General features: G+C 40.5%; 1 protein-coding gene across 4 annotated transcripts in view; it reads left to right on the forward strand.

Moving 5' to 3' along the window:
• The window catches only part of grk4 (G protein-coupled receptor kinase 4), a 77,470-nt gene that overhangs the window by 42,083 nt on the left and 11,575 nt on the right, over positions 1 to 23,812 (forward strand). For 3 of the 4 annotated variants that reach the window (XM_038307284.1, XM_038307285.1, XM_038307282.1), the window contains exons 3-10: positions 4,318 to 4,436; positions 5,257 to 5,334; positions 8,574 to 8,674; positions 15,914 to 16,006; positions 16,377 to 16,440; positions 16,526 to 16,666; positions 20,909 to 21,099; positions 23,478 to 23,515. In XM_038307284.1, the coding sequence (XP_038163212.1) occupies positions 4,318 to 4,436; positions 5,257 to 5,334; positions 8,574 to 8,674; positions 15,914 to 16,006; positions 16,377 to 16,440; positions 16,526 to 16,666; positions 20,909 to 21,099; positions 23,478 to 23,515 (825 nt within the window). The remainder of the gene's footprint in view (positions 1 to 4,317; positions 4,437 to 5,256; positions 5,335 to 8,573; positions 8,675 to 15,913; positions 16,007 to 16,376; positions 16,441 to 16,525; positions 16,667 to 20,908; positions 21,100 to 23,477; positions 23,516 to 23,812) is intronic. The other variant, XM_038307283.1, reaches the window with a different exon arrangement.

A 23,812-nucleotide genomic window follows, 5' to 3' on the forward strand; every position in this document is an offset into this window, starting at 1 on the left:
TTTTTAAACTTTTACAGAATGAATGTCTTCTGCAACATGGATTAGATGTTCTTTGTCTTCTTCCTCTCCATTTTTAAGGAGTATCTGCCCTACCTGCTTTAGCTAACATCTTAAGATAATCTGCTTGTGTTCTGGGCTCAAGGCAAAACCAAATCATCGTCATCTGTGAAGACACTCAACCCATCGCTTTAAATAGAGGGTTTTCTGGACGTCGCCAAACTGTTCATATGAGGGTTTTAGCTTTAGATGAACAGGACTGGTGGAGGTCTACGATTCTCCTTATATTTGGTTAATTTTTAGAGTTAAAGGTTGTGACTTGATATATATATCCTTAGATGTGCCTTTAGTTATTGCAAATATATGCAATATAACTTAAAAGGGATGATGTAATAATCTGTAATCTGTATTTAACCCATCCCCGTGGGGAGCGGTGGGCTGCCATTGTGCGGCGCCCAGGCTGTGGTGACGAACCGGGCGCTTGCATCCTTGTCAGAGCACAATGGCACTGCTCTAACCACTAGGCCAACACTCCTAGTTTTGAATTATATAAAGTCAAAGCAATATTAGTTTTTATAAAGCTCTGAATTTATAATAAGGGAAATCATTTATTAATCAGGCATTTACCAATGTAATAAAGATGCTGAGTTTAGACTAAATTTAATCTCAGATATCAGTATTCTGTGCTCTTCCTTCTCATCGGGTAGAATAAACCAGCTGCAGAAACCTTTCTCAGGGTTTTAGACAGCAAGTCGCTGTGGTTTGCTGTTTGTATCGGTAAATATTTGGTTTCCAGCTGTCGTCGCTTTCAGACCGAATGAGGTCGAGTATAAACCTTTGTGATTAAAGCAAACTCCGCTTTAGATAAACACTAACCACTCAATGTTTTATTCTTTTTAGGCATTAAACTGAGCAGAAATGAGTGTTTTTGTAACCCTAATTTGCTCCAGTCTGAAGCCTGTTGGTGGAACCAGTAAGGAGATCCGCTGCACATCTGAGAATCAGTTTGCCTAGGTTGGTTGTTGAGTGAAGCCAGGATGAGAAGAAAACCAACTATTTATGAACAGGCTAAAACCCTGACGCCATTGCTTCACAGCCTCAAATCTCATCATGGTTTTGTACATAGGTTCCAACTGCAAACAACCACACAAAGTAAACGCGTTTCACATGCATCTATGTCACACATCTTTTTTTTTTTTCATGCACACCTAGAGGAAGTTCTGTATTGTTCAAACAAATGGCCTGAGTGTAATTTTTTTAGCCTGCCTTTAATAATCCAAACTGATGTAATTTCCCCTATTATATGCAAAAAGGGAAATTCCTCCAAAGGAATGTGACATAGTAGAACTAAGCGCAAAGTGTCGTCCATGCAATTAAAAAGCATCAGATGAGAAGTTTTGTGTTCAGGTTTAAAACGTTGCGGCCATGCTGTTTATAGGGAAGCAATAAAAGTCTCAACTGGGTTCTTCTCAGTCACCTGTTTGCAGTGTTAGACTTCCTGTAGTGATAAGGTCTAAAATGGGGCTCTGAGCTGCAAAGAAGAGGGGAGGATGTGTTTTATAAATTAAAGAAAAAAAGGATTACTTTATAAATGGTTTCCCATTTGGTTGCAACACCATGACTTCTCATACTGACCAAGCGTCCAATAATTCTACAAGTACACAGGTTTGTGTATTTGTAGGGGTGTAAATAATAATCGTTTTGTATCGATCCATCCATCCAACAGCCAACGATCCGATGCAGCGACACGTCCGCAAGAGTAGCGATTCATGTTTGTTTTTTTACCCCCGGTCTATTTTTATCTATTTGCCCCCGGGCGTAATTCTTACTCCAGTGCTGCGGTGGCGCTAAACCTATTTTGCCCTCCTACCTCCATTCCTGGTTATACTTCTGCAGCAGTGTGTCGCAGTGAGCTTGACGCAGACATTTTTGATTTATGCTAAATTTTCAGCGTGGTCTGCGCTACACACTGTGGGTCTAGATACGGCCGAGGCGGAGAGGAAGTTGGGGCAAGTTTGTCCAACAACGGAGTGACATGACTGTGAAAAATAGCGGGGATCCAGGTGGAAAAATGGTCCCAGCGTTCTTGCGCACCTCGATCTACTAGCTGGTCAAACTTCACGAGTTGTTTTCCGCAATTGCGGTCATAAAAACAAAACAAGCCGACCTCCTGTCTGCGGTCACCTACAATTTGAGAGAGGTACAGCGGAGTGTCTGCGGAGGGGGCAGGGACATCGACACTCTGGAGCCAAAGTATTGCATTGCACTCATTGCAGTATTTTTTGATGCATAGCCTTTCAGAATCTATAGCGCAGGGGCATGATGATTTTTCAGTGAATAAGGTTTTAATAGGCCTGGGTGGAGTACAACTTTTCTACTTCTGTTATTTGCTGTTTTTTCTCAAATAAAATGCATAACGACATTACAGCTTTTATTGATTTATTTTAAATTTGAAACATTGTCCAGCCTGTAAGCTAAAAAAGAAAAAAGAAAAATTAACTAATTCATCAAATCTTATCGTGCTGTATTCTTGAGTATTGAAAATGATCTAATCGTTGGGTCAGGAAATCGATACTGAATCGAATCGCCATGATGGGTGTGATTTACACCCCTATGTATTTGATGTGTATGGGTGTGTTTGAGTCTATCCTGAACGTGGGTTGGCGCTGAAGAGGTCCTGCATAGTCTTCCTCATTTTGAGAAAATGTGAGTCAAAGTGACAGTTGGTTCTAAAACAGGGGAAAAAAGGCTAATATGCAAACTGAAAACATGGATACAGGTTTGTTTGGTTTCTGAGGCGTTTTGAAGAAGAAAACCTATCCCCTGTTCGAGATTGGATAGTCAGGAGAGCAGCATTCACCCTCCTCAGCCCCTTTGGATCAGGGAAACAAACGCTTCTAGTGGTTCATAGTGGGTAACGTTTACGGATCGCCCCTTCATGTAGACGTGGATGTGTGAGAATCTAGAATTTGACTGAATAAAACCCCTTTGGGTTAAACTGGGCCAGACCTTGTTGTGCAGCATTAGTCCCTGACCTCACATATAGCCCTTCATTTCATGACGTTTCACGCCGCTCTGGTGTTTAGGTTGTTCTTCAGGATGGCTAAACGTAGTCTGGGAACTCTAGCAGTCGAAAAACATTTTTCTACAACCTAAACTCTTGCTAGACAAATTTGCTGCAATTTTTATACTTAACCACTTGCTGATGCAGCACAGTCAAGACGAGAGGGGGGTAATGATAGCTCTATGTAGATTATGATTTGAGGCAATGCTGGCCAGAGAGCAGAGGTCTCCTGATTACTCTAACATGCATGAATCAAACAAAATACCACTCTGGGCATGATTCTTATGAAGGACTAACAGTATAAGTTAGATTTTGCATGATATGGGCCCTTTGATAGTAAAAACAATTAAAATGGGCTCTACTTGTGTAGCTTTATTAAATCCAAGGAGTGCTGTAGACCACCGGACCGGTACCGGTCCGTCGGTCATTTGGTACCGGGCCGCACAGAAAAAAGTATATATATATATATATATATATATATATATATATAAATATATAATTTATTGACGATCAGAGTCCGAGTGATGTTTTATTTTGAAAAATATAAAAATAAATGCGGTATTCTCTCCCAATTACATCAGTCGGTGCATCTGTTCCTCTTGACACAGGTTAATTCAGTTCAAGACTCATCATATCTATAACATCCTATCTTTGTGAAGCGTGATTTTCTGTGGTTACAGCGACCAAAACAATTCGTGTGTCAATTTCTCTGATTACGCCTAGATGGGACCGGCTTGCTTGTTTTATTTTTATGCTGTTTGTATTTGATTTTATGCCAGTCGTATCATTTTGCTGATTAAATGATTGTATTTACCCTATTTAACCTCCTGTATCCTATGCCACTGTAGCCTATGGCTACAGTGGCATAGCCTATGGCTTGTATTTCAGTGAAACTTGTATTTCAGTGAAAAGTAGCTGCTTTAACGAGATGAGATGTGGATCAGCTGGGATAAGCTTCCTCGGTCTGGTGGGTGACCTCATGAGCATTGGAGAAAAGCTGCTGTTCCTCCCATGGGAAGGAAATCATTTTAATGGTGCAGGTATCTGATAAGAAGGCCTCCCATAAAACGTGAAGCTAAATGTGTAGAGCTGTAATGTTGAGCTTGTTGGGCAAGATGGGATCCACAAACATTGAGAGAACAAAAGTGTAAAGATGGTTTAGCAGCTGAGATGTATTGATTGTCATTTTCCTCAGAGGTTACCTGGACCACCCAGAACCTTGAAGCTACTGGACATCTCTTTGTTTCTCTCCACAGACAGAGACTTCACCAGTCTATGTGAGAAGCAGCCCATCGGTCGGCTGTTGTTCCGTCAGTACTGTGACACCAGGCCGGAGCTGAAGCGATGCATTGACTTCATGGATGCTGTGGTAAGAGTAAATATCAGCCTTTATATATCCCCCCCTCCATGATCTCAAAGCTTGTCTTTTATATATTCCCTTTTGCTGTCCGTCTGTCCACTGGGTGAGACTGGCCTTAAATGAGTTGAAGAACTGGGAGAGGTAAACGGAGAATTGCCTGCATGCCGGTTGGGTGTAGAGGGTGATTAGCAACTTTGGCTGTTAAAAAGCACAGCCCCTCCTCTTCCTCTCTGCTCTCCTCCATGAGGTCAGACCAACGTCAGAGGCAGGTCCCCTGGGTGAGCAGGCAAACACAGGCCCCAGCTTGTGTCTAGGCCCCTGGTGGTATGCGAGAGAGGAAGCGGGGCGGGTGGGGGGACATGCCTATTTAATGATGACCTATGTTGGGGGGTTCAAGGTATGCAGACAAGCAGTGATATACACGCTCTGGAAAATACTCATATTCAGACACTGGCGTTAATTTAAAACAAATGGCTGTTGCTGTGATGCATAGTTGCACCCCAGGGTCTGCCTCCTCTCTGCAGAGCTTGTTTTCAAACAAAACAAGCGACTGGAAGCAGTCAAACTCCCCACCATCGCCCCACTTACGGCCATATTTGACCAGAGACATAAGCCACCATCCAGTTAGACCACAAATGTAATGAATGATGAATATACGTATGATTTTTGGTTAGCTGTTTGATACCGTCCCCTATCATTATTTTCCTCTCGTGTCTTTTCTGTATTCGGGTCTTCCCCTGGACTTGTCTCTCTCCCCTTATTTGGAGAAGTATTAAGATTGATGTCTAAACGTGGCCTAACGTCGCTCCGCACATGTCTTTGCTTCCTCCTACAGGCCATGTACCAGTTGGCTCCTGATGAGAAGAGGAGGGACTGTGGACTGAATGTATTAGACACATACTTTAATAATGGGGTAAGATGCTTGACCATGTTTACTCAAATTCAGAACCAGCTTATACAGTCAGTATCGTTTATGGCCTTAAACCCACAGAAACGCTCCAGAAAATTATGAGTGTTGGAATAAATATGTAGAAGTTAGAACCACAATGTTCTTAAATGTTTGAAGAAGTAGCCTACTTTATATCAAAAAATGCAAGTTTATGTTGCTCATAACAAAGATGCAGGCGTAAATTTTTTATTCATCTTTTGTTACGACTCGGCAAGCGAAGCCACCAAAACAACTATTATGGAAGGAAACTTAGCACCTGGTTGTGCTCTTTGCTGGCTCTAGATTTATCTAAAGGGCAAAGGATGTATGATCTCTACAACATCCACCAATATAGTGCTTATTTTATATGTTTTATTTTTCATCTATGCGTTTTATCTAGAAACATTACTGTCATTGTTTAAAGCCCAGACCTGAGCCTCTGGCCACATTTGGCAAATCGCGGCTTTAGAACGAGCCTTGTGTGCTTTTTTGGTGAATTTTTAGCATATTGGAGCTCCTGTGTCTCAAACTGTGGTTCTATAAGTACATTTTCAAGTCATGTATTTATTAGATTGCCTAGACAATAGTTGCACTGCAAAGTCTAAGCATCCTTTGAGCTTTTGCACTTATTATCACGTTACATCTACAGATATCTGTGTGTTTGTGTGTGAATGGGTGAAGATGCTGTTAATGCAGAGTTCACAACATTTTTGTTCTGTTCTTGGTTATAAGCTTGGATGGACTGTTATTGACTCAAACACATAATGGGTTCAAATGGTTAATTGTAATTTGCGCAATGCTGGTCAGATTTAAGCTTTTCTTTTTTTTTCTTTTTTTTTTTAGTGGGAATCTGTCTTGCAGTGCTTAACTACTGTCAATATAAAAAGCTAATTCGAAGTAAAGGAACAAAAATCTTTCTTTTAACTCCTAACTATTGGTTGCACATTTCTGACCAGCAGCACAGAGGGAGCCCAGACTAATGATCATAAACTGATATACCCTGTCTCTCATTCACCAAAATAACATGAATTGCAGCAATCTCCCATCAGAGGTGACTCTCTTTATTAGAAATGAACAAAAAGTATAAATACTTTTCAAAGACTAGGGTTTATTTGGTGAGTGGAGTGTTGTGCCATGCAAATACTCTATCTTTAATTTTTTGGGTTGTTTTTTTTTCCTTTTATTTACGACAGTTGGGCAAAAATGTAGGGGAAGCTTTTATAAAAAAGATTACCACTTTCATTTGCTACTAATCGAATTCATTTTCTATGTTTATTTAGATTGTTTTGAAGGTTTTGGAAAGGTTGGCATAATACCTGTGGTAGAGACCTAGACAGACAAACATCAAGAATCAACCTCTTCTTAGATCTGACATTCTTATGTAGAAAGTAATGAATCAGAAAGTTGATACTGTGGGTGCATTGCTTAATAAGAATATGGCAGCAAAAGGGGTCATTCTGATGAAGTTGCATTCAAACAAACTGATGATCGTAAGAGTTTAGGTAAAACAAGGCCAGTGTCTGGATCTTTGGCCTTTATGCACAATGATACAAACAAGGGTGATGGTGGAGGAATATATTATTTTGGTTTTTTCACAGTAACAGAATGTGGGGACTTCAGATGCAGCCATTGAAATAATATCAACTCTCCCCCTCCATCCAGTAGAATTACATGTGGAGCCATCTGCACCACTACTAAATATTGGCTGCAGGTAGATATGCAGAGCTTCAGCTCCTGGAAAAGTAGGACTAAAAACCAAAGTTAGGCTGTTTTTGTGGCACAGAGTTCATATTGATCTGATTTAAAATGCTGCGGTGGGACTTGTAGAAAGATGTGCAAAAATATAAAAAAAGAAAACCCTCAAACCTCTAAACTTAGGACGCTTTTAGTGCGATCAGAGCTGCAGCATCACAATGAGGCGAAGAAGATATTTCGGTTAGATCTCTGAGTGTGTTGCTAAGAATAACTTCTGCTTTGTGGCTTCATTTTGGTTAGATACAAGTAGTTGTTTCATATCCTAATTTAATATAATGTATTTATTTAAATGTATCTGTCACTTCAAAGGTATAGGAGGGGAGATTCCTGTTTTAACACATGATGCTTTACTTCAGAATGTTGAAGGAACCTCATTTCTACTGTAACCAATAATAACCTGCGCAACATGAAATTAGATTTAAAGAAGTTTTAAACACTAAAATGTCCTTTTTTATACTCCATCCACTAAATGTACACTGGGTTCCTAGAGGAGCATGTTATTGATTCCATTATTTTTCCAAAAAAGAAAATAAAACAAGGAGAGAAGTGTTTTAACAGTTGATTCCCCATCTAGTTATTCCTTTCTAAAGCCTTTACTTCTTACCGTCTTTGTTTCCTTTATCCTGCATTTAGGCTCTCAATCTCTCTTGCTTCATGTCCATAAGTCCTTCCTTTCCTTCCTTTCATCTCATTCACCTCATTATTCCCTTACTCACTTCATTCCTTGCTCATGTCCTGCTATTTTCTTGCTTTCTCCTCAGCGACTTTTCCTCTCATTCCTTGTGTCCCTAAATCCATCCTTAAGTTATCGTGCCTCCTTTCCTTGTCTTTTTCTTTTTCTTCCTGGTTTCCTTGTCTGTCCTTGTGTCTTTCAATCCTTTATTCCTCTTTCATAACCTTTATTTCCTTATTGCTTTTTTATTTTAATTTCCTCCTTCCTTTCTCCCTTTACATCTTTCGCTTTGTCCTTCTTTGTCCTTTCTATCCTAACCTGTCTTCATCTATCCGTTCCTGTGTCCTACTCTGTGCTTTGTCCTTCCTTCCTTCCTTCCTTCCTTCCTTCCTTCCTTCCTTCCTTCCTTCCTTCCTTCCTTCCTTCCTTCCTTCCTTCCTTCCTTCCTTCCTTCCTTCCTTCCTTCCTTCCTTCCTTCCTTCCTTCCTTCCTTCCTTCGTTCTTTCCTTCCTTCCTTCGTTATTTCCTTCCTTCCATTGTTATATCCTTCCTTCCTTCGTTATTTCCTTCCTTTGTTATTTCCTTCCTTCGTTATTTCCTCTTTCCTTCCTTCTTTCCTTCCTTTGTTCGTTCCTTCCTTCCTACCTCCTTTACAAAGGTCAGGGAAAGATAACCAGGCCAGTGGTTTCCATGTGTTCCTTGTTGCCGATATGTTGAGTATATTAAGCCCTTCTATATTTATGTGTCTCTCTCTTCCCTGTCTCATCTTCTGTTCTTTGTCTCTTTAACCCTCCAGTCGGCGGCCCACCTGCCAGACATTCCCCAGGACGTCATCGCCCTGTGCCGAGAGAGCCTGGAGCAGACTCCCTGTAAGGAGCTCTTCAACGACTGCACCAAGTAGGTCTTGAAACCTAATGCTTTACTCCCAGCTCTGATCTGACTTTCACACAGCAGCAGAAACAGTATAGATTACTCATGCCAGCAGCTCCTTGAAGATCCTCTATGGTGCTGATGGAACCGTCTTGTCTCTGGTAACGATGGGACAGCTGACACCTGGGGTTATGTAATGGTCATCAGCATGCACTCACAACGGAGCGGTGGCCAGAGAAAGCATCCGGACGGCTGGCACAAAAACAACAAGCACCTCAGTCTTCGTCATACACGCAGGTTGACAAACACGTACGCTGATGCAGGTGTTTGAACTTCCTCCACTGAGAGGCGGAGGAAGCAAACAGACTGGCTCTTTTTCACTGGATACACACATATAATGCTGTCTATTTGTGTTACACATAAAACTAATGTAAAACACCAAAACCTTCATGGTAAATGGAAAATATGGCAAATAGGTTGTAACATGTACCTAGTAGTGATAAAGGATTTGGAGAACATCATTGCTCTCTATGTGGTTTGCTGCATTTATTCCCGAACACACTCAGAAGAAGCTGAGAGCAGCTAAGTTGGAGGTGAAGGTATCTGGTTTGCACGAATAGACTGGCAGAAGTCTGGCTCTGGAAACTGCAGGTCTCAGATTCCTTCCTTTGAATCAGATGCTTATGGAGCATATCAGCATGTGATTTTATAAACTGAATTTCTCACATTTATTTATTTTGCAATTACAAACTTTGTTGTATTTTATTTTGTGAAATAAACTGCCATAAAATGGAACATAGTTGGGGAGGTTAATTTTTCCCATTCTGCATTTACCTACAGTGGTGTCATAGTTATCTGATCAAATTGGTTTATATGTCAGGAACGCTACACATTTATGAACATTTCTTTAAATGTGTCAGTATTATAAGAAGCTTGTTTTTAACTGTTGTCCCTGGGCAAAGTGTATAATGCCAACACTTATAAAAAAATATATATAAAACAAACAGAAAATTTAAAACATTGAGGCTCCATACTTACAAGAGCAGGTCATATAGTTCAAACAGAGACATTAGGATAAATATATGCAGATATTTGAAAGGTAACACCCAATCCTGACATTTGGTCATGCATCAGGAGTTGGTAAGAATCATCAGCTGTATTTAGCCGAATTTACTTGTTCATTGCATATTTTTCTAGTTGTCCAACGATGCAGCTAAACAGCAACCCAAAGTAAAGTAAAGCATTGCTGACAGACCCGTTTATCAGCCCCACATGTGTAGAGCTTATCCTCTACATGAATGCGTCGTCAGCCGTCGGAAATGAGGCTCATATAAGCTACAAAGGTTGATAAAATCAGACTGGAAATCCTGGAATCTAACTCTGACCTCCTTTTACTCATGCACTGTTTCTATAGATAATTCGATTACAGGTGGAGTGCTGACACATGGACTTTAGAGACAGTTTCGACCAATTGTTTGATCAAAGCAGCTAGCCCCTGCTCTGAAAGCCAAAATATGTTGTTGATATCATCGAGCCAGCAGACGTTTACTCTCTTCCAGCTTGTTTCCTGGAAACATACTTCCATGTTTTTATAAGGGTTCAGTAAAGTAGGTGCTACTGTACTGGGACATTACCCTGTTATATATCTACTTGGATTGTTCACTAGCTGTCAGAGGTTCTTATGATCTCATAAAGTGGCTTTAGAACGATTTCTTAGAGCTCGTTTTACAGCAAGGCTTAAAGACTAGACAGGAAACGAGCAAAATAAAGAAACTAATAAAAAAAAAAGAAATATTCAAAATACTTAAAGTTGTTGATCAAGACTATTTTAAGACTGCAGAAATGTTTGGCTGAGGTACGTATTATTGTTTTTTAAAGGCATGGTTTACTGCGCGTGAAGACTGGAAGTTTGGGCTTGGCTCCTGACTCACTTGAGATCCTCAGGAAAACGTCTGGTTTCAAAGAGGAATTTAGGAAAAGCAGGGATCATAGTTGGACAACAGCTGCATGTGTTCTCAGTTTGAAAAGGAACTGGGGATTTTGTTGAAGTTTAGTTTCTAGAATAATAACTCCAATGGTTTGGACCTGTCAGAAAGGACTGAGACGAGCCGTTACGCTGTTGCTTCTGGATTTTTAAACTTCGGAGGAACTTCTCAGGACTGAGTCATTTTAAATCTTGTTCACTTCATTGTGAGCCTGTAAAGAGGTCATATGTGTTTTTTTTTTGTATATGTGAGAATATGCTTTATGGTTGCTTTATATAAACTACGCTGCTTTATATAAACTACAAAGAACTACAGGATTTTCTAAAAGTCTTCATACCTCTTAAAATTCCTTACATGCCAATATTCTCAAGAAGACCTTTTATAACCTAACCTCATGTGTGGTGCACATGATAATTATAACTATGAGTAGTCTCATATTGGTATAACTCCAGCATTTCAGTGAAGGCCTTAGACTTTTATTTTTTTTACATTGTTTTTTAACAAACAGGATCACGAAAAACAAAAAGTTTAACAGAGAGTTGGGTTCTGAAGCATTACCCTAAGCTCCCCATATAATCTGCATATGGGAATACTATGACTTCCTTTTAAAATCTATGGAGACTAGAACAGCAAGATAAACTGACAGAGTTTCAAGGGGGAACAAAAAGCAGCCAGGAGGCCCATGGCAACTCTGGAGGAGCTTCTGAGGCTACGTTCACACTGCAGCCTGAAGTGACCCAAATCAGATTTTTGGCCCATATGCGACCTGGATCTGATCTTTTCATGGCTGACTGAACAACACAGATCTGATTTTTTCCAATATGACCCAGGCCACTTGGATATGTGGTCATATACGAATCTGATCTTTTCAAATACGACCTGTGTCTGAATGGCCAGCTCGCATTCATCTGACCTGAACGCCATTAATACTCAACGAAGGTCACTATTCTGGGTCTTGTTATGAAGAAGCAGCAAGAAAAACAACAACCATGGCGGACGATGATGCGGAGAGCAGTATTTATGCTTAACCATCTTGAAAAGATTGTGCTTTTATGGTTGGGAAAGGTCGCTAGATGCGCTCCGGCTCTACCATCCATGTTTTCTTCCGTAAACACAGAGCATGCTGGCCTGTGAAGTCATTGCGTCATCCACTGTGCATGCGGGACACTTGTGTTGTATGAGTGCAGTTCACACAGGTGATCACATACAAGTCGCATATATTTGGGAATGTGAACGGCAGCGCAAAAAAAATGGATTTCACAAAAAAATCAGAATTGAGCATCAAGGCCTGCAGTGTGAACGTAGCCAGAGACTCATGGCCTCAGATGTTTAAAGGACAGCTATGAGTGGAAAGAAGGTCGCTGAGAAAAGCCAAAAGGATCCCTGTTTGTCACAAGATGACAGCAAAGGCCTTGGAAGTAGTTAGTCAAAGTAAACTATGACTTAACATTTCGCTCACCACATTTAGCTCAGCATCTCTATGCTGACAGTGGACACAGTGGTGGCAGCATCATTCTTTGGGGATGACTTTCTTCTGCAAGAAAGCTGAACAGGGTTTTACGTGAAAATAGTTGGTGTTTGACAGATGACTTGAATGTTGAGAAAAAAACTGTTGGAGGTCTTAAAAAACTTGAGACTGAGGTGGAGGTTTTCCTTCCAGCAAGGTGGAGACCCAAAAGCCTAATTTACACTACCCTTTTCAAACCATGCTGAGATCGATCCAAGCATGGTAACCGAAATAACTGTTGAGTGTAAATGGTAAGCACACCTGAACCGGACCACACCAGACACAACCGAACCGTGCTAAACTGGTACTAGTTCATCAGTAGGGCTCAGCGCGGTTCAGTTCTGGCTCAGTTCCCAGATAACAAAGAGCGCATGAGTAGACCGTGTCATCTCCTTACAATCAGCCTCCATAATCATGAAATTACAGACATTTATAAAAAAAATACAAGCTTCCCTACCGTGCAACATGATTTCCAGTGATGATTCTGCTTAGCAGTGTGATGAACCTCAAATCCTGTCATTGTTTCCTGCGTCTGTAACCCCTGATTAGACTATCGTTTGTCGTATCCAAAAACTTCCCAAAAAACCGACTCTGTCTAGAAAATTCACTGAAGGCTTAGTCTGATAAACCAGATTCAATGTATAATTTAGTCTGGCCCTGATGATTGAGACATCGAATGATTGTTGATGGAAAAACCCGCTGTTTTTCAAACCACGTCTGTGCCTATTGGCCAGCGCTCTGACCAATGAGCGCAGCTGACTGTGACGTAGGAAGCGTGACAGAAAGTTGGTGGGGGAGTGTAAATAAACAGCCCTGCGGTAAAACGGCAATACGTCCTTCTTAAAAATGCATGAGCGTAGAGCCTCTTCCTGCTCACGTTTCAACAAAACCCCAAGTGTAATCCTTCCAAAACTGATTACAAACAAGAACTGGTCAATAGTTGTTGCCATCTTCTTTGTTCTGCTTTCTCCAGCGTCGTGCAGCTTTGTCGTCACGCCCTCAAAACCCTGCCTGCTTTGCATCCAGAAATTCAAAACGCATCTCTGCGTTGTGATTGACCCGCCAGTTCTAGGGCCTGGGGCATTGATCGAGGCTAGACCCACTCACAGGCAAAAATGATTTTGGTGCTGGCGGGTGGGGCTAGTTTACTAGGCTATTATTTTAATCCTGTTGCTTTGTTCTCAGCTTTTATTGAAGTAATTTTGCATAGTTAAAGGTTCTCCTTGTGCACGCTCTGCCTTAAAGTTGCTGTTTGCATCGCTCATGCAAGGGCCTAGGGCATTGATCGAGGCTAGACCAAAGACAGAGGCAAAAATTATTTTGGCCGCTGGCGGGTTGGGCTAGTTTACAAGGCTACCAAAGGCTGCCTTCTTCTCCTGACTCTCCGCTATGTTGACTTGCTTGTTTACCTCTAGAGAGCAGTAGTACCATAGATTGTCACTAGGAGGTGAGGAACCATGCTAGCGTATTGTGTAAATGATTGTAAGAAACCGAGCTCAGCACAGCTTACTGGTCCAAGTTCGCCACGGATCGATTTTCAGAGGGTAGTGTAAATGGGGCTAAAGCCTGCAGATGCAGTGTGCAGATCAAAGCATATTTATTTCTAAGAAGTGTTGTAGTCAAAGTCGGCGTCTAAATCGAATGAAGAATCTATGGCAAGACTTGAAATTACTGCTTAGATTCACTGGGAGGAGCTGTAGTTGGTTAAGAAGAGGGGTTTCCTCAGGAGGTCCGAATGCTGCTGCCCTTCCCCAGATTACATCTGAACGTGCAAACATGAAACCACTCAGGCACATGTTGCAGCTTAGCACAACCCGTTTAGAACAAAAGATCTTCCTAAGTTCCAAAAGATCTTCCTAAGTTCCTAATCTGCAGTACATTTTCCCCCAGGCAGTCTGCTTTTTCCACTGCGCAGTTTTCTCTGTTTTTTTAAATTAGATGCAGTGCCTCAGCTGAAAAACTGTAGGAAACGGTCTGTTCAGAGGTTTTACTCACTCCTGGATATTCCTTGCTGCACTCCAACACGCTGTCGTATGATGGCACATGGGAAATCCAGCCTTTCAGTGCAGTTTTCCTCCTTTTGTTTTTCTCTCCATGATGCTGTTAAACCAGGACAACCCTGTGCTGGTTGCTTCCTGGGAGCCTCTAATACGTCATGATTGTAACCTGAAAGATTTGTTTTTTTGAAATTCCTTCGACAGCTCGTATACAGAGGAGTACGGAGACATACCATGGGATATTTTCTCCCTCTCTGTCTCAGTGGGGGGGCTTTCCTTGTGGAAACTCTGAGGGGTTTTGGTAGAAGCAGCTAGCAGTGACCACAGGCAGCTTTACTTCCCTCGCTTAGTGTTAAAGTATTTAAAATGATGGTTTGGGGAAAATCTTGGAGTCGAACATGAGCATCACGTCATCATTTGGGTTGTAGAGATCGGATATCTGCTCTGACTTTAGTTTCTGGCTGAGAGTAGCTGGGGGGGGGGGGGGGGGGGGGGGGCTTTTTTATTTTTTGTCAACAGTTACAGCACTCTCTACTAGCAGAGACTTGTCAGTCACTGATGAGATGTCTGCAGTTTTTCACATTACACAATTGTGGTAAAACTGGAGCTAATCCAAGATTTGGTTGTTGCATAAGAGAACTCTTTTGAGTAAAACAGTTTGAAGAAAACGTATGGAAGTAACCTGAGAATGAATTGGTTGCTTTGTTTATAAATATAATCCCCTAAGATAATATAGGTTAAATTAAAGGTTGTTTTGATTTTGATTCTGAACTACAGGCATAGAGGTTGCAGGTTCAAATCCTGCACATTGTTTTTATGTTGATTTAGCATTGGTTCCCTCCTGCTTCTTCTTAAAGCTCCAAAACAAGCATGGTAGGGGCATTTAGGTGTCTTATGTGTTTATTGGTCTTGCACTGTGTTGTCCAGATTATATTCGGTTGTCATAAATATCAAAGTATAATTAACAAACAGTACAATATTTCCAACTTTGTTATACTTTTATTTCTTGTTTAGTTATTATTCTATTCACTTTACCCAATTGCAGGTATTTCAGCAGAATTACTAACCTGCATGCCTTTATTTGTCATAAAAATATTGTTTATTTTGACTACATTAAATACTTCCATTGTTGTGATGCAGTCATTTGTTAGAAGAAGAATGTGATGCTTTTGCATCCACAAATCAGTTCCCTCCTTAAACATAGTTTTACCTTTTTATACTATTTATTAAGACGGTGCTACAGCGGTAAAAGTCAGAGAAAGGACCATATTGTTGCAGCTGACAGATTCAAGCCGAAGTCATTTCTAAAGTATGCAGGTAGCTGACATTGTCCCAACAAATGGTGTTGGTTTAAAGGAGCTATAAGTAATACAATTTACTTTAACAAAGCGCAGGGTTGTGTTTTAATCTTTTAGGTTTTAGTTTGAGGCTTAAATTCAGAAAAGCTTTTGATTTTCTTTCGTCTTGGAGCAGGAATGCTAGGTGTTTAAGTTCAAATCATTGCAAGCAGGGTTAGTTAAGGTGAACTGTTCAAAGCAAAATCATTTCTTGGTTCAGTTCAAAGATTATCCATATTATTACGAGGGTTGAAGCCTAAATGTATGTTGTTTAACTATCTTTTCCTGTCTGGACAGTAAATTACAGGGCTGCATAAACCTAAACCTGTGCTGGACGGTAGATGGTGATTTGACTTTGCTCTGTCCCATCGTAGCCCAGTGAGGAGTCCTGCTCACCAGAATAATCCTAAGACCTCTTTGTTTTGTTTCCTCCCCTCCAGAATAGTTCGTGATTATCTGAGTGGAGCTCCATTTTCTTCCTACCAGGAGTCCATGTACTTTTCTCGCTTCCTGCAGTGGAAATGGTTGGAAAGGTGAGTAGAGTCAGCAATTGCAGAGCTTCCAGCGTGATCTTGTACGTACAGATCATTTAGGCTGTTTTTGAGGGCTTCCTCCTAAAAACTGGCTGATAAGAGAATCAGTGAGCCATTTAAGTAGCAGCGGCAGTGAAGGTGGGGCTCCAAATCAGTCCGTCTGTGAGAGGTTAATAATTTATGCTTTGCATAATAGTCAGAGAAAAAGAACAGGATGGAAGCAGCAGTCATCAGGGTGGATTAATAATAAATGACCATCAATCTGTCTGCAACATCACATGGTCTGTCAGAGTGACATCAGCTGTTTTATTAATCCTTTTTTCCTCTCTCCTGCTATAACATTTCCTTTTGCTTTGTTTTATTCCTACAGACAACCTGTAACCAAAAATACCTTCAGACATTATAGAGTATTAGGAAAAGGTGGATTTGGCGAGGTAAGATCGGACATTGTGTTGTAGCTACCAGTGCATTTTATAGACAAATCCCCCTGATTGACACGAGTCTGCTTGTTTTCCCCAGGTTTGTGCCTGCCAAGTACGTGCCACCGGTAAGATGTACGCCTGTAAAAAGCTGGAAAAGAAACGTGTGAAGAAAAGAAAAGGTGAAGCAATGGCACTAAACGAAAAACGCATTTTAGAAAAAGTTAACAGTAGTTTTGTAGTAAGTACGACCTTTTTTTCTTATTCAACCTTTTCCCCAATTGCATCTGTTTTGCATGCATGCATGTGAGCGGTTTGTGGCTGCAGGATCCTGCAAATTAAATTCAATGATGGTTGCAAATCCTCCAGTAGCTGACCTTAAGTTAGAAGCGGCAGCTGGAGTTCTGCCTCAAAATATTGACTTTTATCTTTTTAAGGTAAATATTTGGACCACTTGTGTTGCTTGAATACATTAAATAAAATTGAATTTAAGTCTTTTATTTGGAGGAAAATGAGGCAAACATTAGAGATGTCAATTAATTTGCAGTATGCTGTCACTGCATTTTAGTATTTGCTTGACATGAGAAAACTTGTGTTATTGTGGGTTTAGTGTTATAAACGTTAAAAGTAAACAGATAGTTAAAACCACTTGTTTTCTCTGTGTTTGACATTAAATAAGAAGAAGGCTATGTTTCCACTTCAGGCAAATGTAACCCAAATCTGATCTATGTGCCCAACATGTGACTCATGTCCACCTTTTTTTAGGTAATTGGAACAGCCCACTGCCAATCTTTTGATTCAATCTTTGATTTAAGCCACTTCGATATTTGGTACCAAATAAAATGCAAATCTCTATAGTTTTAAAAGCATCTGCAGTCTGAGCGGCCATGTTTTAGGCAACTTTTCCGTTCATGGCCTTCAATACTCATCCAGACAGACTTCTACCCCACAGCAGCATCACCGATTGCTTTGCTTTGATTTAACTGTTGTTAAATGTGGGGCTGTATTTTTTAATACCTTCCTTCCTTTGTTGGTTTCTCAGGAGTTTATTAACAGAAAGTTTTGCTTTTTAAAGTTATTTTTCCGCCAACAAAGCTTTATTGAATCCTTCTAGTTGGCCTGCTTCCATAAACTGCTGTGTGGCGTCTGTATTTTTCTCCTGCACATCCGGGTGGCTTTCATGTCCTGATGTCCTCACATTTAATTAGCAGCATGAAACACTGTGCTACAAAGATTGGATTTTTATCAATCAATGGGAATTTAGTCTAAATATTTTCATTTCTAGGTTGGTCAGGCTTGATGCACCGACATTTATACTTTGTGCCACTTTCCCTTCCTGTTCAGGACAAACAGCAAGCTGACCACACCACACTAGATGAGGAAGTAGAAAATGCAGCCTTTCACAACTTTCAAAGGCTCTTCATGCCGTAATTTCTTTCCAGGAGTTTTTTCACAATCTGTTGATAGTGCTGACATTTACGAACCAAATTACAGTATGTCAGTAGGAAATTGTGTGGCACAGGCCTCACGGACCTCATAGACAGGTCACGTATATACCACCTAAAGAATGAGAGAGACACTATATACTTTAAATTTTTATTTTAGACTTAGACAACTTTTGTTGTCATTTTGTATACATACAGTGCATACAAAACGAAATTTCGTTTTGTACAGCTCTCAAGACATTTCCATTTTCTTAAAGTGCAGCAGTGATCAAATGTAAACATTGTAAGAGAAAAAACATTTATTTCATTTGTTTGGAGGATGCAAACACCTCTGCCTTTAAACAATTTGGGAACCTTATAGGGTTATAACTTTGAAGCCTCTGATAAGTCACTTTACACATGTAACCTTTGAAAAGTAGATTTGTTGATGTTTTTCAAAGCAGTACCTGAGGGATGTCGAACCAGCATGGGAATGTTTAGCCAACGTATGGTTCAGGAGACCGGCTCTGTGTCCAAGATAATTTTGGTTTGTTTCAGCCTCATGTGCGCCAAGTCACACCAAAGCTGATTGCTGGGAAAAGTCTTCACAGGGAGCTGCTGTATGCGACTAAGAGAATGACTTGTGTTACGTGCCCAGACCACAGTCAGCAGTGACATGCTGCTCTGAGCTGCCAGTTGCCAGAACATTCACCTCTAACCTAGAAGTGAATGTTTTGTTTTCTTTATAAGCAACTAATGACTTCTGCTATCAGATTCCAGAACATGGAGGAAGGCTGTTTGATTTTGCTGCAGTTGAGTGTTGCTTTCAGGGGTGCTTAACCTGGAGGTTACAGGTCTAGCGCCCCTAGTGGCTGAAAGTTACATAGGGATCCTTTGACCGTGCATCACAAATCCCTGATCTCCATCCTGTTGAAGTTGTCTGGTAGTTACAAATGTGACGGTGAACTATCCAGGGAAGCTTGTATAAGAAAATATATTTAACCCAAGTCAGGAAAGTTGCTGGCCGTTTCTTTCCAAATACGTAAACTTCTGAATTTAAAGCAAATATCCTCTCGCCTACTCTGGCTTTCAGATTTTTAAGGCTTAGTGACTTCAAAACAAGAGAAAAATTATTGTTACGTGCAAATTGTTTGGCATAAGTGTAGAAGCACATTGTTTCCCAGCATCAGGCTTTTATTTGTTCTTTTCCTGTGAATCCAGAGGAAGAAATGGAAATGCTGAAAATGTTCTGCAGCTTGTCCATATCGGCTCTCAAGCTCAACTATAAAACCAGGAATGTGTGTCTCTCTTTCCGTCTGCTTTGAGTTTTCACACAAACATACGTTGGTGCAGGAGAAGAGGGTGTACTTCAGTGGAGATTTACTTCCTTTAAATAAATCAACGAACGTTAGAAGTTCAACATATTTATAATTCCTTTAAATCCCAGACCAGCTGGGAGAACACACTACTCTCAGGTCAGTGCGTGGTGCTCTTTGCTTAGCAATGGCGCCAACATTTTGTGGAAATTTGCTTTGTTTTTTCGCTAGAAAAATTTAAGATTTGGGTGTGAATTGTTTTTTTTTTAATAAGGATGAAGGTTGTTGTGATGATTTTATAGCCTCCTGTATGAATCCGTAGACTGTGCTGACCAGATATTGATGAGCTTCATAGGACCCTGGACCGCGTTGAGCCACAGTCCTGCTCATGCTTTCTACTTGAAGCTAGCGGCGGTGTCCGGATAGTGTTGGATTAGTCAGTTTCTGATGCAGCGTGAGTTATTATGCGCGCCCTTGATTTCTGTGAGTCACGGCAGAGGCATGTTCACACGCACATAGAGGTTGGAGTGGGCATGTTGCCGAACCTCAGACTCCCAATTCCTGTCACCTGGTATTGGCACATGTTTTTTATATATATATATATATATGCTTATGTGTTGGTAGTCAGTGCTGCAGGCAGAACGGATGACTCTTCATGTGCCTCTCTACCTAATAGAGCAGCACTGTTGCCTGGAAACGCTGACCAAACAGCAGCAGCGAGGAGAAGAGTCAAGTGCTCTCTCCATGTCCTCATTCCTGGCTCTCAGTATTGTTCTTTACCTTTTTGCGATTGGTGCATACTATTAGTCCATGCATACCATTAGCTCGCTGCATGTTTGAAGCACTGAGCCATCCGTGTTGTGTTGGTGTGGGAGGAATGAGCCAAAGGGGTGCCTCTGCTCTGAAGGCTCTTGCAGACGAAGCGAGGTAGAGCTACCACACTGTAGGGCAGTTTTTTTTATTAGTTTCTCTTTCCTTCAATATCCATATTAGTGTTTATTAAAGTCGCTTGTAATGCAGACGGAAAGGTTAAGGAAATGAAGGCTTATAAGAGTTGTATTTGAACTGATACAGTAAAAGTGATTGTTTAATTTTATGTTGATTGTTATGGATGTCTGTGCTGGTCTTAAAGCAGGTCAGATATGATCTGATTCATTTTTGCTCCTACAGATTTACCTTTTCAGTAGTCACAGAGATCTAACCTCCTTTTTTCTGCCAAGTTGATGCCAAGGAACAAGACTATGATTATTTTTCTATGAAACACTCCTAATCCTGGATGTGTTTTGCATATTTGTGTTTGTTTAAATGATAGAACGTATATTTACTCGGGTTGTTTGTTGCTCATTTGGCCCACAGGAGCATTTTCCTTCCCCCCTGTTTTTTTTTCTTTCTGCATGCTCTGCAGCAGATGGGAATCCTTCCTGATGGCAGCAACATTGTACACAACTGCACATCCGCACGGCGTAAGGGGGTGATTAATGACGGGATGAGAGCAACAGCATGGATTTTCCATCGCTGGCATATTTCTGTTTTGGGTTCTTTGTGTACATTCCTGAAAATCCATTTGGGATAACTGATGATCGTTTGGGGGGTTATAATAGTTTGATAGTTGGGCTCCAGTCTCCCTGTGGGCTACCGCTTCACTCCCCTTATCCTCTGACCCCTCCCCTCTTTTCCTCCCGGCATGTCTCTCCTCCAGGTTTGTTACCACCTCTGTAAATGTGTCCTCTTTTTCTCCCCCAGGTTAGTCTAGCTTACGCCTATGAGACAAAGGATGCGCTGTGCCTGGTCTTAACCTTAATGAATGGTGGTGACTTGAAATTCCACATTTATAACATGGGAAATTCTGGCTTTGACGAGCAAAGAGCCATTTTCTACGCTGCTGAGATCTGCTGTGGCCTTGAGGATCTGCACCGTGAGAGGATAGTCTACAGGTGAGCACTCAGTGTGTGTGTTTATCCGCATGGTGCTTTACTTACTGGAGCTTGAGAGTGTTTCCTGGGATGTTCTGTGTTTCAAAGAAAGGTATTCAGTCAAACATGAGCATAAAGAACATAAATTATGTGCAGACTCCATGCAGGCATAATAAAGCTAAATCATAATAAAGCTAAATCAGTGAGACCTCGGTTAGATGGGAACATAAATGCAGGTGCTTATAGAAGAAAAACACAGCCCTAACTGCAGAAACATGTTCATTGATCTCTAAATGTGTTGGAGGAAATGGCAGGCTCTGGGGTTTCAGTTTGACGTCCTTTAGAGACCCCTTTCCCACTGGCGGAAAACCTGTTTAAACCCAGGAACAGTCGGCTTTTAGTTGCAGTGTAAACAGCTCACTGACGCGTATCTAACCGGGTCAAACGACTCGGCAAGCGACCCAGGTTAAAAATCGCCTTGGCTCTGATTGGCAAGCTGTGGGAACACAAGAGTCGGGTTGACTCGCAAATTTATGTGGTACCATTTTGTGTTACAGATGTCAACACACCGTTCCAATTGAGTCTGATCTAACAAGCCGAAACAACTTTGTTTACATTCGATAAAAATGCTGCAGCAGTAGTAAGAGAGATTTAGATAGATAATAGTGCAAAACGTTAAAGCACGTTTACTATGCCCTGGCTTCCTTACATGTTGCTCTCCATTGTTTACTGTCCTGAATTGGGTCCCACTGGTGACATCAATGCTAACCCAGCGTGATGGTGTCGCCAGACATGCAGCGGCGGGGAGACATAGGGTACCCAGCTTGCCAGCGAATGCTTAGACCCAGCATTTTTTGCCAGTGGGAAGGGAGCCAAAGGCCTATTGTTAGCTGGTCGACCCATGTTTGAAAAATATGCCTAAATGCAGTATTTTCAAGCCGGTTTCTGATCCCTGGTTTGGTTTGATCATAGCAGATTTATTTTTAGGATATATCACAGATTGTGTTAAAAATACTTCCTTAAACAGGCTGTTAATTATGTAAATCAGAACAGAAGCAAAGCCTGAATACTGAGTGAGAGAGCAAGCATGGTAAAGAAGGGTTTAATAAACTCAAAACTAGGGTTGTCAAAAGTATCGATACTCAAAAAAGTATCTATACTGAAACGTTGTATCTGGATACAATACTCATTTTCAAAAGTATCGATACAGTGCTACAACCTTTGGCACCTAAACAGTCATTAATCATAAGTGCAGAATAGAGAAAAATGCACTTTCTAAACACTATGATTTAATAATTCTGTGCAATTTTCAGTTTCAAATTTTTTTTTGTAACAGGTGCAGCTGCTGAGAATTATTTTTGTTTCTTAACCGGTTTGGCTAGTGTCATTATGTGTGCAAAGCATAGCCAAGGAAGGAAAACTTAATTTTAATTTTGTAAGTTTTTTATCAATATTGCTTAATATTGTGCACAGCATACAACCTCAAAATATTGTTCTTATTGTTTATTGTATTTATTTATTGTATTTTAATTATTAATCAAAATATTTCTGTTGAATTTTGGAGTCTTTGTTTTTATCCTTGTGATATCGAAAATGGTATCGAGTATCGAATATTTTCCTTAGTATCGGTATCGAGTTGAAAAGTTTAGTATCGTGACAACCCTACTCAAAACAGGCAAAATTATGTGCAGTTGAAGTTGTCCTTAGTAATGACATTAGCAGTTAACATGGTTTGCTTTGTTAGGGTTGATATGACCTTCAGTCTCCTTGGTGTATCCTTGAAGGATGAAGACACAAAGGTGTTTTAAATCTGGACCTTGAGGAAAGTCTTGCTTTTGTTTTAGAAGCCAGATTTAAAGCTACATGACTTTAAACATTTACCTTTTCTGCTCCCTCTCAGCCAATTCAGTTTTGTTGCATATAGTATTAATGCTTTATTGTCCCCAAGTGGCATATTTCCCATTCAACAAATGAACGTAGGAACGGTTCATTTGTTGAATGGAAATTTCTGACTGGCTGAAAAATCCTCCTATTTGAGTCAACAGGGGGTTTCTTTGTGCATCTCAGAAAGCACTGCTTTGAATTTTAATTCTTGGACAGCCATTAGAGTTTCTAAAAAAAAATAAAATAAATGAATTGTAATTTGAATAGAATTTTGAGCAGAAGATTTTTATCGCAACAAATGTTACTACAGAAAAAGGTGAGATATCACTTTGTACACTGTAGGGTAGATTTCCCAAACATCTCCCTCCGCTCTCAATCGGCTCCTCTGTTGAAGATCAAAGCTGTATTTATAGTGCGTTATTTCATCCCTCTTCTTGTTATGCTTTTACTCTTTTGAGAAGTTGTCTTTGTCACTAATTTTAGAAGCAGTTTGTAATTTGTTCTGCTTTTTGCAGAGATTTGAAGCCAGAAAACATCCTTCTGGATGATCGTGGTATGTGTGTTTTTTTCTTTAGTTCCTACCTAATTGATTTTCAGTACAGAATGTGCTTCTTCTTGTCCTTCATTTTTCATTTTTGAAATTTTGCCTACAATGTCCAAATCAAACAAGCTGCACAGTGTAGCTCCCTGTTTTCATTGGCTGCAGAGGCACTGTTTTAAGCTTGCTTAACTCTCCCCTTTCAGTCATTCCTACATCTTCATTAATTTACTCACATCCGTCTTGATGTAAGAAAATATCCACCTTTCTTTCAACCTTATTTTCCCACAACATATTTCATGCCTGATTGGA

The sequence above is a fragment of the Cyprinodon tularosa genome, unplaced genomic scaffold, assembly GCF_016077235.1.
Source record: "Cyprinodon tularosa strain WSP-4 unplaced genomic scaffold, ASM1607723v1 ctg607, whole genome shotgun sequence".
NCBI lineage: Eukaryota > Metazoa > Chordata > Actinopteri > Cyprinodontiformes > Cyprinodontidae > Cyprinodon > Cyprinodon tularosa.